A 16,076-nucleotide genomic window follows, 5' to 3' on the forward strand; every position below is an offset into this window, starting at 1 on the left:
TTACCTTTGACGATCTTCATCAGAAGGCACTCCCAGGAATCCCAGTTCGACAATAAATGACTGATTTGTTCCATAAAGTTCCATAAATTCCATAATTTATGTCCAAATAGCCACTTGTTGTTAGCGTGTTCAGCCCAGTAATCCATCTTCATGAGGCGCGAGCACTTGTCCAGACAAAAACTTGAAAAGTTCTGTTACAGGTCGTAGAAACAAGTCAAACGATGTATGGAATCAATCTTTAGGATGTTTCTAACATAAAACATCAATAATGTTCCAACCGGAGAATTCCTATGTCTGAAGAAAAGCACTGGAACGAGAGTTAACTCTGTCGGGAGAGCGCCTCACAAGCCTGAGACACTCTGCCAAACCACTACCTCAAACAGGTCTCATGAGCCCCTCCTTTATACCAGAAGCCTGAAACAAGTTTCTAAAGACGGTTGACATCTAGTGGAAGCCATAAAAGGTGCAACTTGACTCCATAGGTACTGTGTATTCGGTAGGCCAAGCTTTGAAAAACTACAAACCTCAGATTTCCCACTTCCTGGTTGGATTTGTCTCAGGTTTTTGCCTGCCATATGAGTTCTGTTATACTCACAGACATCATTCAAACAGTTTTAGAAACTTCAGAGTGTTTTCTATCCAATATTAATAATAATATGCATATATTAGCATCTGGGACTGAGTAGGTAGGGATACCCCATAGGGGAGGGGTAATGGGGGCACTGGCTCCCTTGGGGATAGTGGGGAGGAAAGGAGGCGCTATTAGCAAAGGTGAAGACAAACAGGGGTATTAGAGAAACAAAAAGAACAGGACAAGGGCTAAGGCAGGCATCTACTACATGTGAGGCATGGGTTCAAATCCTGCAATTATTATCTTCAATCCTCTGATCATTTGCATGGTTAGATATGATGTCATGTCTCAATGGGTTAATGCACACTCATTCAATTCCTAAACAATCAGGTCATTGACAGACACTATGCGCCCCAGATGTACAGCTCACAGCACATTTTTTATTAACCTTTGACAGCTCTTCCAACCTATGTGAAATGAAAAGCAAAACGAGACTGATCTGAGAACCTTGAGCCTGTAAATAATCCCGGCAGTAATTGTAATGTCATGACCCCAGTCTTGCAATGCCATTAAATAGAACTATATTCACTAGATTTCTTCTAATGTAATTTCTAATATATTGTAACTATTCCAATAGGTTTTACATGAAGAGAGGCATGCTTATGTGCCTGTTGGCGAAGCAAGGACCAAACATTGAAATAGGTTAAGAACTTTCCTTGTGGAAATGGAATGGAGAGAGGAGGAAGCCAAGCTCTGTAGATGAAGGATCCAACAGGTGGACTGTAGTGTAATAACACACAATTACACATAGCTGTGGTAGGCTGTTGTGGTGATGGTGTCATTCTGAAGTATCTTAATGTGTGAAAGACAGTCATTTCAACCAATATTTTACTGACAGTAGTTTTGTTGCTGTTGACAATTTACATTTGCTTGACCAGCCTCTTTCAGATAGCAGTTTATTATGTAGAATGCACATGCTGCTTTGGTCTTTGAACAAGGAATCACACATAAGCTTTATTTATGTTTGGCCCTGGTTTGTGCACCTGTTTTAGTGATTCTTCAGGTGGAGTTTGATGCCCCCCTGTGAATTAAATGCATTTAAATAAAAATGTACAATTTAGCAGACGCTCTTATACAGAGTGACTTACAGGAGCAATTAGGGTTTAGTGCCTTGCTCAAGGGTACATCAACAGATGTTGAATTTAGTCAGCTCAGCGATTCAAACCAGAAACCGTTTGGTTACTGGCCCAACTCACTTAACGACTAGGCTACCTGGTGCCCGTAAAGGGGAAGAGCAGGGTGTGGCAGGTCAGGAGGGCAGAGGAGGCTGGTGGGAGGTGTCATAGGAGGATGGACTAATTGTAATGGCTGGAATGGAATATATGGAACAGTATCAAACATATGGAAACCACACTTTTGAATACGTTCCATTAATTCCAATCCAGCCATTACAATGAGCCCATCCTCCTATATGTCCTCCCACCAGCTTCCTCTGGGTCAGGGTGGTTAGGGTCAGGGTGGTTAGTAAAGTAGATATATGGATGTGGGACTGAGGGTCACCTGGAGGGAAGAGGAGGAACCTAATAACTCTAAGATAACAACACCTGAAAAACGCATGTCAGTATGGTACTGCAATTATAAATACAACAAAAGTTGTAGGTCTGTATTTGCAACAACAGGGGGCATATTTGTGACACAGAATCTCCCGCATACTGAATAACCTGACATTTGACCAGAACCGAGGGAGAAGATAACTCCAATATCACTCAAATTTATGGCTGTCATAAACATGGTTTGCCATAATCATATAATCAAGATCAAGCTTCTCCTTCTTCGTTATCAGCATGGGATTAATAAAGCTCTGCAAATTCCATTGAAAACATAGAGTTGTGGATATATTCTCTGAAAAGTACCCAATTCGTCTCCTCCGACACACCTCCAACAGTGACCATCTCATCTCTTCCTCTAAGCAGGGGGAGACTATAAAGCAACCCACATCCCATCAGGAAATAACATTAGAATAGAATATCCAGTTAACATGAAATACAGAGACCTGTCTGTATTTAAAGGTACAGAAATCACAGTTCCTCTCAGGGAAATCTCCTTCCTTCTTGACTCCTCCTCAGTTAAGCAGAGCTCTAATCAGCTGTCATATAGTGTAGGTCAGGAGTCATCATCACCCAACCTTCAACCCCCAACATTATTATATACCTCTTATCAGTAGGTGGCCTGGTTTAGGACCAGCTACATCTGTCTGTACTTGTCCTTCAGTCTCAGTCTCTCGGTCTCTCCACTGGCACGGCTGCTGCAGGGCCCTACATACACCACAGACAGAAACACACACCACCATGGGTTGCTGTAACAAGCTGTGTGGGCTAAAGGCTGGAATTGGGGCTGGAATTGCGGTGGCCGTATTAGGTATAATCCTTATCCCCGTGGGGAACAATATCATCCGTGAGACTGTTACAAAGGTGAGTGTCAGCTGGCTAGAGCTGTAACCATTGTGGATTTCTAAGAGGCCCATTTAGGAAAAAGTGGTTTGCTGTTAGCGAGAAAGGGACATGAGAGTAGATTCTAAATAGTAAGTGAAAGAAACATCTTCATTTGTTAAATCTCTTACATTGCTATGTCCCAGGTCATATTTTCCAAATGCATCTAAAATGTTGACAGCCACTTTGGTCATAACTTAAATAAATGAGTGCTGCTTTACTTAAAACCAGGGCACTGTGTAGAAAGAGTTAATGTCTGTCTGGTGAATGCAGGAATTGGTCATCGAGCCTGGAACCACAGCCTGGGACAACTGGGTGTCTGCAGACGCACCTGTGTACAGACAGTTCTGGCTCTTTGATGTGCAGAACCCACAGGACGTGGTGGAGAATGGGTCAAAGCCCAAATTGGTGGAGAAAGGGCCCTACACATACAAGTAGGTCCCTACTCACTCAGATGTCTCTAAAAGATCAACAAAATGATGTATATAAGATGATAGGGGATTTCAATGCTGTATAGAGGAAAAAAAACTATGGTGTTCATCACTTTGTATATTAAATAAAATTGGATGACTTTGAATGATAAATTGCTCTTTAATATCTATAATTAATATAGATGAAGAGAAAACACCTATAGTTTAATAAATCTAATCTAGAATCCAATTTAATATGATATAATGTACGAGAGATTAAAAGTCACTGGGTGAGAAAGCAGGAGACGAAAGGGTGGGTGACACTCTTTCGTGTGTCTCGCTCTAACCATCAGGACGCGGTACCTGCCCAAAGAGAACATCACGGCCAACCCAGAGCACTACACCATCTCCTTCCTGCTCCCTGCGGGGGCCATATTTGAGCCCTCCATGTCTGTGGGGTCTGAGGAGGACAGTGTCACCTCCCTCAACCTAGCTGTGGCTGTAAGTGGGTGACAGCTCATACCTTGTGATGGCTCTCTACCTGTCTGAGTGGATGTTGTGTATTCCACCTCTGGCAGAGGTTACTTTGTCTGGAGTAGAGAAAAAGGACAATAAGGAGAGCTGGGGTTGAAGGGAACTAAGTGTCTGGATTGTACGAGCACAACATAAGTTATGGGGCCCTAGCTTTCACTGTTTTTACAAACCACAATTGATTTAGTTGATTTAGAGTCTGGCTGTGGTGGTCTCACAACACTCCATTGTTATTGTGAATGTTTGGTTTGAAGTGCACATGTACAGTGCCTTCGCAAATTATTGAGACCCCTTGACTATTTCCACATTTTGTTACTTTCCTTTGTTACATATTATTCTAATATGGATTCAATTGTTTTCCCCTCATCAATCTACACACAATACCCCATAATGACAAAGCAAAAACAGGCTTTTAGAAATTGAAATATCACATTTACATGCACTACCGTTCAAAAGTTTGGGGTCACTTTGAAATGTTTTTGAAAGAAAAACACTTTTTTTGTCCTTTAAAATAACATCAAATTGATCAGAAACTTGATGGTTAATGTTGTAAATGACTATTGTAGCTGGAAACAGCAGATTTTTTAAATGAAAGGCGTACAGAGGCCCATTATCAGCAACCATCCCTTCTGTTCCAATGGCACGTTGTGTTAGCTAATCCAAGTTTATCATTTTTTAAAACATGTTTTTACATTTTTTTCTCCCCAATTTCATGGTATCCAATTGGTAGTTACAGTCTTGTCTCATTGCTGCAACTCCCGTACGGACTCGGGAGAGGCCAAGCCGCACTGCTTCCTGACACAATGCATATCCAACCCGGAAGCCAGCCGCACCATTGTGTAGGAGGAAACACCTGGTCAGCATGCACTGCGCCCGGCCCGCCACAGGAGTCGCTAGTGCGCAATGAGACAAGGATATCCCTGCCGGCTAAACCCTCCCTAACCCGGACTACGCTGGGCCAATTGTGTGCCGCCCCATGGGCCTCCCGGTCACGGCCAGCTGCGAACCCAGAATCTCTGGTGGCACAGCTAGCACTGTGATGCCGTGCCTTAGACCACTGCGCCAACCGGGAGGCCCAAGTTTATAATTTTCAAAGGCTAATTGATCATTGGAAAACCCTTTTGCAAATATGCTAGCACAGCAAAAAAAACGTTGTCCTGTTTAAAGAAGCAATACAACTGACCTTCTTTAGACTAGTTGAGTATCTGGAGCATCAACATTTGCGGGTTCGATAATAGGCTCAAAATGGCCAGAAATAAAAACCTTTCTTCTGAAACTCGTCAGTCTATTCTTGTTCTGAGAAATGAAGCCTCTGCCCTGCGATAAATTGCCAAGAAACTGAAGATCTCGTACAACGCTGTGTACTGCTCCCTTCACAGAACAGCGCAAACTGGCTCTAACCAGAATAGAAAGAGGAGTGGGAGGCCCCAGTGCACAACTGAGCAAGAGGGACAAGTACATTATAGTGTCTAGTTTGAGGAACAGACACCTCACAAGTCCTCAACTGGCAGCTTCCTTAAATAGTACCCACAAAACACCAGTCTCAACGTCAACAGTGAAGAGGCCAGTCCGGGATGCTGGATTTGATTGGGGGAGTGTGGCAGAGATGGTTGTTTTTCTACAAAGTTCTCTCATCCCCACAGAGGAACTCTAGAGCTCTGTCAGAGTGACCATCGAAAATCTATGTCAGAGTGACCATCGGAGAAAATAAGGATGATCAATGGAAACAGGATGCACCTGAGCTCAGTTTCGAGTCTCAGCAAAGGGTCTGAATACTTATGTCAATAATGTATTTCTGTTTTTTATATGCAATACATTTGCAAATTAAAACCTGTTTTTGCTTTGTCATTATGAGGTATCGTGTGTAGATTGCTGAGGATTTTCTTTATTTAATCCATTTTAGAATAAGACTGTAACCTAACAAAATGTGGAAAAAGTCAAGTGGTCTGACTTCTTTCCCGGAGGCACTGTAGATAACAAATTGGGACTTTTGTATCCTATATATTCAAGGATCTATAAGGTTAGAGGCAATGAAGACAACCGTTTGTAGGACACAGCCCTCTCTCGCACGTCACCTTATCAGTCATAAAACGTTGCTGTTGTAATCTTCTAGCTATGAGCCAGGGAAGCAGTAATATGCATGTGTGCTGACATTGTGTAATGTACTCGTTTTGAATAATGGAAATGCGACTTCATTTTTCTTCTCCTTCCTTTCAGGGTGGGTACAAGTTGTTTCCCGCATGGGTACTGGAAGCTGCAATAAAGTTAAACAATGTCTCCCTCTTCCAGCGACGGACAGTGAGGGAAATACTCTGGGGTTACAAAGACCCCATTCTGAAAGGGACACTGGGCCTCTTTTTTCCTGTAAGCTCACCAGCATATCAGTGTCATACACCTTCCCTATATAGAATAATACAGATCCTTTATTTTCACACACCTTCCCTATATAGAATAATACAAATCCTTTATTTTCATACACCTTCCCTATATAGAATAATACAAATCCTTTATTTTCACACACCTTCCCTATATAGAATAATACAAATCCTTTATTTCGTTTTATATGTACATTATTTAAAAAAATTACCAATTTAGATTATTTACAGTGGGGCAAAAAAAGTATTTAGTCAGCCACCAATTGTGCATGTTCTCCCACTTGTAATTTTCATCATAGGCACACTTCAACTATGACAGACAAAATTAGAAAAAAAATACAGAAAATCACATTGTAGGATTTTTTATGAATTTATTTGCAAATTATGGTGGAAAATAAGTATTTGGTCACCTACAAACAAGCAAGATTTCTGGCTCTCACAGACCTGTAACTTCTTCTTTAAAAGGCTCCTCTGTCCTCCACTCGTTACCTGTATTAATGGCACCTGTTTGAACTTGTTATCAGTATAAAAGACACCTGTCCACAACCTCAAACAGTCACACTCCAAACTCCACTATGGCCAAGACCAAAGAGCTGTCAAAGGACACCAGAAACAAAATCGTAGACCTGCACCAGGCTGGGAAGACTGAATCTGCAATAGGTAAGCAGCTTGGTTTGAAGAAATCAACTGTGGGAGCAATTATTAGGAAATGGAAGACATACAAGACCACTGATAATCTCCCTCGATCTGGGGCTCCACGCAAGATCTCACCCCATGGGGTCAAAATGATCACAAGAACGGTGAGCAAAAATCCCAGAACCACATGGGGGGACCTAGTAAATGACCTACAGAGAGCTGGGACCAAAGTAACAAAGCCTACCATCAGTAACACACTACGCCGCCAGGGACTCAAATCCGATAGTGCCAGACGTGTCCCCCTGCTTAAGCCAGTACATGTTCAGGCCCGTCTGAAGTTTGGTAGAGAGCATTTGGATGATCCAGAAGAAGATTGGGAGAATGTCATATGGTCAGATGAAACCAAAATATAACTTTTTGGTAAAAACTCAACTCGTCGTGTTTGGAGGACAAAGAATGCTGAGTTGCATCCAAAGAACACCATACCTACTGTGAAGCATGGGGTTCGAAACATCATGCTTTGGGGCTGTTTTTCTGCAAAGGGACCAAGACGACTGATCCGTGTAAAGGAAAGAATGAATGGGGCCATGTATCGTGAGATTTTGAGTGAAAACCTCCTTCCATCAGCAAGGGCATTGAAGATGAAACGTGACTGGGTCTTTCAGCATAACAATGATCCCAAATACACTGCCCGGGCAACGAAGGAGTGGCTTCGTAAGAAGCATTTCAAGGTCCTGGAGTGGCCTAGCCAGTCTCCAGATCTCAACCCCATAGAGAATCTTTGGAGGGAGTTGAAAGTCCGTGTTGCCCAGCAACAGCCCCAAAACATCACTGCTCTAGAGGAGATCTGCATGGAGGAATGGGCCAAAATACCAGCAACAATGTGTGAAAACCTTGTGAGGACTTACAGAAAATGTTTGACCTCTGTCATTGCCAACAAAGGGTATATAACAAAGTATTGAGATAAAGTTTTGTTATTGACCAAATACTTATTTTCCACCATCATTTGCAAATAAATTCATAAAAAATCCTACAAAGTGATTTTCTGGATTTTTTTTCTGTCATTTTGTCTGTCATAGTTGAAGTGTACCTATGATGAAAATTACAGGCGTCTCTCATCTTTTTAAGTGGGAGAACTTACACAATTGGTGGCTGACTAAATACTTTTTTGCCCCACTGTATGTAGACATTCACTGAAAATGTAAGAATAACTTAATGAAATGTAATGTTGTGTAGCTACCTTACTGTACTATGGTGTGATGTGCTCTTCCCTCAGTACAACGGCACCTATGATGGGCCATACAGTGTCTTCACAGGCAAGGATGACATCTCTAAAGTGTCTATCATTGACAGCTGGCAGGGGGAAAAGTGAGTCTATCTTGAGCCTCCACACACTGAAGTTGAAGGAGAGTTGTTGTGAGGGTTGAATCTAAATAGTGCAATGAGTACACACTAACCTTCCCCCCATATCATAACAGGGCCCCATGATGTAATTCTCTTACCGTTTTTCCGTTACCAGATGTAAATCCACTTCACCTACTGTAATATCAATAAACAAAATAAAAAATAAATATACTGTAATTCTGTTAGAAAAATGTGCATCTGCACAGTTCTAGTAAATTGTTCAAAGTAGTCCTTGTGCATTGAGTTTGTTATTAAACTTTGAAATCAAGACTTTTTGTTTGGCGTACATCTTAAAATGAAACATCTGAGTCTGTTACCGTTACCGTAGGGTCCATTGTCAGTTCAGTCTAATGACATCATGGATTTACAGCATCATCTGTAGAATTCTCCTTGCAAACCACGTAAAACCACAGGTCTTTGGTGATTGTAGGCAGGCGCGGACTGGCTATCTGTTATTTTGGGCAAATGCCCCAAATAATTATCTGGCTAATAATGGGGGCCTCAAAGAAACAAAATAGGCCTGTGTGGGGACCTCAAGGGGAAAAAAATAGGCTGGTGTGTTTGAAATGCCAGGGCCAATTTATTGTCGCAGTCCGTCCCTGATTGTAGGTAGTTTTTGTCTGGGTCCTATTACACAATAACTGATGGTTTTACTGATGAGTCCATTTCTCTCTAATAGGAAGGTGTCTTTTTGGAACAACACATATTGCGACATGATCAACGGCACAGGTACAGTCACCAAAACCCCCAGGCAGCAGACAACTTGCGTTGCATCCCTGTCTTGTTGAATGACATTTTACTCTATCATCACACAACCAAAACATTTCAAATGTGTAAGAAATGAATTAAGAACACTGTAGAATCGTTACTAAGTCATCTTATACTCCCATGGCTAATATATTAAATTCTATGATCTTTACCATTGTTCTGACTGTTTTCACCAGATGGCTCGTCATTCTCTCCCTTCCTGGACAAGAAGAAGCCTCTGTACTTCTTCTCCCCTGACATCAGCAGGTGGAGTGATCTGTTCTTCATTTACCTATTGGGGTGGATAGTAATGTTCAGATCTCATGTAGACTGTGGTGTTATGGTAAACAAAGACAAGTGGAGATGGTAACTGATTTAGGTTTTGCAGTGGCCCTAATTTGTAAAGTAACTTCTATCAGCTTTAATCCTGTTCACTGCCGTCATACAGCCAATAGAAATGTACTACTTGTTTATCATACCCCTTAAAGTCTGGAAGGAACTCTTCACTATGTCCATTGGCCTAATATTCACAGACACTGTAGTCCAGGGGTGTCAAAGTCAAATGGACGGAGGGCCAAATAAAAAAATCAGCTACAAGACGAGGGCCGGACTGTTCGAATGTTCATTGAAAAATTTTTAAATGACGCATATAGTCTAGTGAACCTAATTGAACCTACTGAAAACCTAACAAATATATTACAATATGATCAGATAAATAAAGCAATATTTTCTTATGGCTCTGTCAGTAATCTTTAATTTTCAACAGACACAAAAGACAAATTTCCTTTATATAAATATCCCCATAACATGAACATTAAATGAAAGAAACCGGTATTCAAGGCATCATCAGTAGACTATATTTTCTATTTTAGCAAAAGTGGGCTAAATTTACTTCAAAGAAAAAACAATAATAGCAATTTTCTATCATCCACTCAACTGAAATATTTTTAAAATATAATTGGATTGAAATACAAAAAAATAAAGTGCAAAAATCTATTAATCAAAAACAACACTTTGTTTAAGGAGAAGTAACATGCAGTGAAAACAAATATTACATTTTAACTTTTAAACTTGAACTGAGTAAAAACTCTAAATATGTGATTGCACAGTAATGTTCACTTGTTTGAGGTTGAGGGTGATACTTGGTGGTGTCCCATCTTTTCCACAAGTTCATCAATGTTCGGGGTAAGGCTCTGAGCTGAAGAAATCCTCAGAATTGAGTGGAGGTGTTCAGCAGTAAGTCGACTTCTGTGTGATGTTTTGTTCAGGTTCATCAAAGAAAACAGTTGTTCACACAGGTATGTGCTGCCAAACATAGACAACGTTTGAGCAGCCTGGATGCGCAGCTGGGGCATTGTGCCGGGGAGGAAACGGGCAAACTCCGCAGCACCCACTGCCGCATATTTTTCCCTCAGTGCATCATTGTATTGGAGGTCAATCAACTCCATTTGGAGGTTTGGTGGTGAGCTTTCCACGTCAACAGCAAATGGGTTACCGAGCAGTTCCAACCTGCTTTTTTGTGCTTCAAAGTCAGCAAATCGGCGTCGAAAGTCAGTGGTAAGCATACCTATTTTATCAGCCAACTGTGTGCTCGGGAACGCACTGGTAGAGAGCTTCTCTTTCATGGTCTGGCAGCTGGGAAAGTGGCTCAAATTTTCTTTCCGCATCTGCGTCTCCCACAGAGTCAGTTTGGTTTTAAATGCCTTCACTGTACTGTACATATCAGAGATGACACGATCCCGACCCTGCAGCTGCAAGTTTATTGCATTCAGATGACTCGTAATGTCACACAGAAAAGCCATTTCACACAGAAACATTTCGTCTCGGAGTTGTGTTGTGTCTTTCCCTTTGCTGTCCAAGAATAGACAAATCTCCTCACGAAGCTCGAAACATCTTTGAAGCACCTTTCCCTGGCTTAGCCATCGCACCTCTGTGTGATAAGGCAAATCACCATGCTCCGTTTCTAACTCCGTCAGAAATGCCTTGAACTGGCGGTGATTCAAACCTTTGGCTCTGATAAAGTTAACTGTGCGCGTGATGATGCTCATTACATGCTCCATTTTCAAGGCTTTACCGCACAACGCTTCCTGGTGTATGATACAATGATAAGCTGTCAGCTCACCTGTCGCGTTTTCCTCTTGCATCTTTTCCCGTATCTTCGCCACCAGTCCGCTCCTGTGTCCACACATCGCAGGTGCTCCGTCGGTTGTCAAACCCACGAGTTTTTCCCAAGGCAGCTCCATCTCATTTACACATCTTGACACCTCTTCATACAAATCATGCCCCGTAGTTGTGCCATGCATAGGACGTAAAGCCAAAAACTCCTCTGTCACGCTTAGGCTGGAGTCCACTCCGCGGATGAAAATTGACAACTGGGCAATGTCAGAAATGTCGGTGCTCTCATCCACAGCCAAGGAATATGCAATAAAATATTTTCCCTTTTTCACAAGCTGCTCTTTTAGATTGATGGACAACTGGTCTACTCTCTCGGCAATGGTGTTTCTGCTCAGACTCACATTTAAAAAGAGTTGCCTTTTTTCTGGGCAAACTTCGTCACAAACTTTAATCATGCAGTTTTTGATGAAATCCCCCTCCGTAAATGGCCGGGCTGATTTAGCGATCTCTTCTGCCAAAATAAAACTGGCCTTGACAGCAGCCTGGCCTTGTGATTTGGCTTTTTTGAACAGAGCCTGTCGAGATTTGAGGCCTCGTTTTAATTCCTCTGCCTTTTGTAGCCTTTGTTCCATGTCCATATTCTTGTTTTTGTCCGCGTGTTTCGTTTCATAATGTCGTCTCAGATTATACTCTTTCAGTACCGCCACACTTTCTCCACACAGAAGACACACAGGTTTTCCAGCTACCTTCGTGAACATATACTCCGACTCCCACCTTGTTTGAAACCCCCGGTTCTCAGTATCCACCTTCCGTTTTGCCATTTTTGATGGGTATCTGAAAGTTAATTTTACTGTGATGCTGACGACTGCTGTGCCAATAAATATTGAAATGAAGCAGCCTACTGCTCGGTGCGTCACCTTTGCATTGTGGGAAATGTAGTATTGGTGCGTGTAAAAGATCTGCGGGCTGCCGGCTTGCTGCGGGCCGGTTCTAATAATAAATCAAGATCATCCCAGGGGCCGTAAAAAACCTTCTTGCGGGCCGGATGTGGCCCGCGGGCCTTGACTCTGACATATGTGCTGTAGTCAGATCTGGGGCCATATGCAATGAGCATCTCAGAGTAGTGCTGATCTAGGATCCCCCCCTCCATGCAATCTTATTCATTCATCTAAAAGGCTGAACTGATCCTCAATCAGCACTCCTACTCTGAGGAGCTTTATACATACATTATGGCCCCTGATCTTTTATTCTCATCCTCACTTTTGAGGATGCCTTTCTAATCATGACCACAAGAGGTCAGGCCCCAGTAAAAACAAAGAGCCTTGTCTCCTAAAAGCACTGTTCTTCAATGTCTTCAGGTCTGTGTCAGCTGAGTATGAGAGGAGCCTGGACCTGAAGGGGATCGAGGTGTACCGGTTCAAACTGCCCCCGCTCACCCTAGCCTCCCCTGCAGTCAACCCAGACAACCAGTGCTTCTGCACGGACTACGTGGTCACTAAGAACTGCACATTGGCCGGAGTCCTGGACATCAGCTCCTCTCGTGGTGAGGGACACGGGCAACAGTCACTAACTGGTTCCTGCACTGCTGGACATCAGCAGATAAAAATCATATTATGATCTAATGATCTATTAGCACAGTATGAATGGCACAGAAGTCTAATAAATTCATATTTTTGTCATGTTAGCAGACGCTCTTATCCAGAGAGACTTACAGGAGCAATAAAGGGTTAATAGCAACTAGCATTTACTGCAGTTCCATTGGACTACAAGCAGGTCCCAGAGTTTTTCCTGGTCAGGGAAAACTGTGGGTTCTACACAGACTTGTTGCACCCTCGACAACTACTGAGATTATTATTATTTGACCATGCTGGTCATTTATGAACATTTGCACATCTTGGCCATGTTCTGTTATAATCTCCACCCGGCACAGCCAGAAGAGGACTGGCCACGCCTCAGAGCCTGGTTCCTCTCTTGGTTTCTTCCTAGGTTTTGGCCTTTCCAGGGAGTTTTTCCTAGCCACCGTGCTTCTACACCTGCATTGCTTGCTGTTTGGGGTTTTAGGCTGGGTTTTTAGGCTGGGTTTTTAGGCTGGGTGGTACAGCACTTTGAGATATCAGCTGATGTAAGAAGGGCTATATAAATACATTTGATTTGATTTGATACTGTATGCATGTACTGTGTACAGTAACAGGTGATCAACATGCCCATCTTTGATATTCTCAACCAGGACAACCAGTCTACATCTCCCTGCCTCACTTCCTGCATGGTAGTCCATACCTGGTTGAAGATGTGGAGGGCCTTGGTCCCAGTGAGGAGCATCACGCCACGTTCCTGGATGTGGAACCGGTGAGAGCCCTGCATCCATTCACCTTTCACCTCTGACCTCTAGGATATGTCAAAGGACCTTCCCAACTATGCAGTCATCTTTGAATACGCTCCCCAAAAAGTCTTAGCACACATCTTGTGCTGTTCTCTCAATAAGCGACATCCTTTTGCTCTCGCATCTATTTAGATTTTGACAGATCCTGATTGTCTGTTGCTGGCGTGTACAGTACAGTAGGCCTAACTGCTGTGGGAATAAATGTGTTCGGTGTTTGTTTGTTTCTGTCAGACAACAGGGTTCAGTCTGAGGTTCGCTAAGAGACTGCAGGTGAACATGATGTACGGCCCCTCCAAGATCATCACGTAGGTTTAATATCTTGGTCTATTATTTTCCCGTACTTTACTATTGTATGTACAGCCACTCATCCAAGGATATCTCTCTCTCATTACATATTCTCCAGGGTGTTAAAGAAAGTGAAGGACTACACCATACTCCCTATAGTTTGGCTAAATGAGGTAAGTCATTTGAGCTGTACTTTAAAAATATATATATATTTCACCTTTATTTAACCAGGTAGGCTAGTTGAGAACAAGTTCTCATTTGCAACTGTGACCTGGCCAAGATAAAGCATAGCAATTTGACACATGCAACAACACAGAGTTACACATGGAATAAACAAAACATAGTCAATAATACAGTAGAACAAAAGAAAACAAAAAGTCTATATACAGTGAGTGCAAATGAGGTGAGATAAGGGAGTTAAGGCAATGAATAGGCCATGGTGGCGAAGTAATTACAGTATAGAAATTAAACACTGGAATGGTAGATGTGCAGAAGATGAATGTGCAAGTAGAGATACTGGGGTGCAAAGGAACAACGATAAATAAATAAATACGGTATGGGGATGAGGTAGGTAGATAGATGGGCTGTTTACAGATGGGCTATGTACAGGTGCAGTGATCTGTGAGCTGCTCTGACAGCTGGTGCTTAACGCTGGTGAGGGAGATGTGAGTCTTACTGCTGCCAGGTCTTACTTCTAAAGCTTTAACTTGCCTTTGTTATTGCATCTTTCCAAAGTATTTCCTGAGTATATAACCTCTCGTTTCTGTACATGCTATACCTCAACGACTGTCTGTTTCCACAGACGGCATCCCTGGATGACGAGACAGCGGACAGGTTTAAGAAGGAGCTGTTATCTCGTGTTGACATGCTGGAGACGGTGCAGTTCACGCTGATAGGCTTAGGGTCAGCAGCCTTGGTACTCTGCACAGTGGCACATTGTTTGGTAAGCAGAAACAACAACAAGCTTGTGTGAGAGGGACAATGCTGCTGGACAACAGAGGAACAGTGGGGGTACAAGGACATCAGTGTGCTGTAACTTGTCACTTTTAATATCACGCACATTCTTAATTTCAGTGTTATTTACGATGTGAACATTCTTGCTCTTTTACATAGCGAGGATATATTGTGGACATTGTGTGAGTTAGAAAGTACTTTTTTTTGGTACAAATTCTTATAAATTGTTCTTTCATGTTGTTGTAATTTGATTTGCACACACCTCCCTGGTAGATTATGGTCAGGGATCTTGAAAGCTAGAATATAAAGCAGGTTGAAATTGCTATGACATTAATGTAGTGAACATTCATGACTCCAATTAAAATAAATCAAGCTGATTCAAATGTATTCAACTTAATCTCGGCTCCCACTGAAGTTGAGCCATGAATATCAATGGAGGCAGGAACGGGGAGGAAGTGAAGTTATTTTATGATACCCTGCTTCTCAAGGGGTCTTAAGTAGGGTTATGACACGGCATGAGTCTAGCAAAACTGGCCCACATCCCCATGGGAAGTAACCAGCTTAGGTTCTCTCATTTCTGGAACAAACCGCTCTATTGTACATTTGAAGCCAAATTATTTAGTTTCCCTTTCACCTCAGGTGGCCCGTAAATCAAAATGAGAGTGAAAACACCCCCATACGGATGATTATTCTGTGGTTTGTTTGGTGAGAAAGCACTGTTTTTGCCCTGCAGGAAACCTCTCTTACTTTTAGGAGGTTTTAAATGACCATTTGCCAATTCCCGGGGCTCTTTGATACTTCTGTCTACTCTAGAGAGTACAGAAACAGTGGAAAGTGAGATTGAAGGAGACATTTCTCGCCTTCTCTGCACCAGTTCACTCTGTAAGGAAGCCATTTTCTTTCTAAGCCATATTTTCTAAGATGTGTGACTGTTTGTAAATGAATATTAAATACTGAGTATGAATCTACAAATGGACACTAACCAATATTCAATGCTAGTTCTAACAACAGCTACTGATATCTTCATTGAAATATTCTGAAGGAAAGTAGGCCAATTTGTAAAATGTTTAAACTTGTGGGTACCTAATAAATCACATTGTAAGTCTAGTCAGCTATCACTTGGAGTCATTACATTGTTTCCCAGAATTCTTACCCGTTTTCCATATCCACCCCATTTGC

The 16,076-nt window shown here is 42.2% G+C and overlaps 1 protein-coding gene across 2 annotated transcripts; it reads left to right on the forward strand.

The window, feature by feature from the left end:
- Positions 1 to 2,773: 2,773 nt before the first annotated feature.
- On the forward strand, positions 2,774 to 16,004 carry LOC110490485 (platelet glycoprotein 4). 2 transcript variants are annotated; one of them, XM_021563893.2, is made up of 12 exons: positions 2,774 to 3,042; positions 3,334 to 3,494; positions 3,824 to 3,971; positions 6,291 to 6,365; positions 8,289 to 8,380; positions 9,096 to 9,145; positions 9,361 to 9,430; positions 12,637 to 12,821; positions 13,506 to 13,624; positions 13,890 to 13,963; positions 14,062 to 14,116; positions 14,746 to 16,004. In XM_021563893.2, the coding sequence occupies exons 1-12, from the start codon at positions 2,920 to 2,922 to the stop codon at positions 14,914 to 14,916; spliced, it is 1,323 nt and encodes a 440-aa protein (XP_021419568.1). In that variant the 5' UTR covers positions 2,774 to 2,919; the 3' UTR covers positions 14,917 to 16,004. The 2 variants fall into 2 exon arrangements, with proteins under 2 accessions (XP_021419568.1, XP_021419567.1); XM_021563892.2 differs by having other exon boundaries at positions 2,775 to 3,042; positions 6,219 to 6,365.
- Positions 16,005 to 16,076: the final 72 nt, after the last annotated feature.

Source organism: Oncorhynchus mykiss, chromosome 15, assembly GCF_013265735.2.
Source record: "Oncorhynchus mykiss isolate Arlee chromosome 15, USDA_OmykA_1.1, whole genome shotgun sequence".
In the NCBI taxonomy this organism is placed as follows: domain Eukaryota; kingdom Metazoa; phylum Chordata; class Actinopteri; order Salmoniformes; family Salmonidae; genus Oncorhynchus; species Oncorhynchus mykiss.

Excerpts from the sequence above, each read along its gene's own strand:
- LOC110490485 (XM_021563892.2), top strand. The coding sequence starts at position 2,920 with ATGGGTTGCTGTAACAAGCTGTGTGGGCTAAAGGCTGGAATTGGGGCT. Across the intron at positions 13,625-13,889 it reads CGTTCCTGGATGTGGAACCG|ACAACAGGGTTCAGTCTGAG; the intron begins GTGAGAGCCCTG and ends TGTTTCTGTCAG. Across the intron at positions 14,117-14,745 it reads CTATAGTTTGGCTAAATGAG|ACGGCATCCCTGGATGACGA; the intron begins GTAAGTCATTTG and ends CTGTTTCCACAG.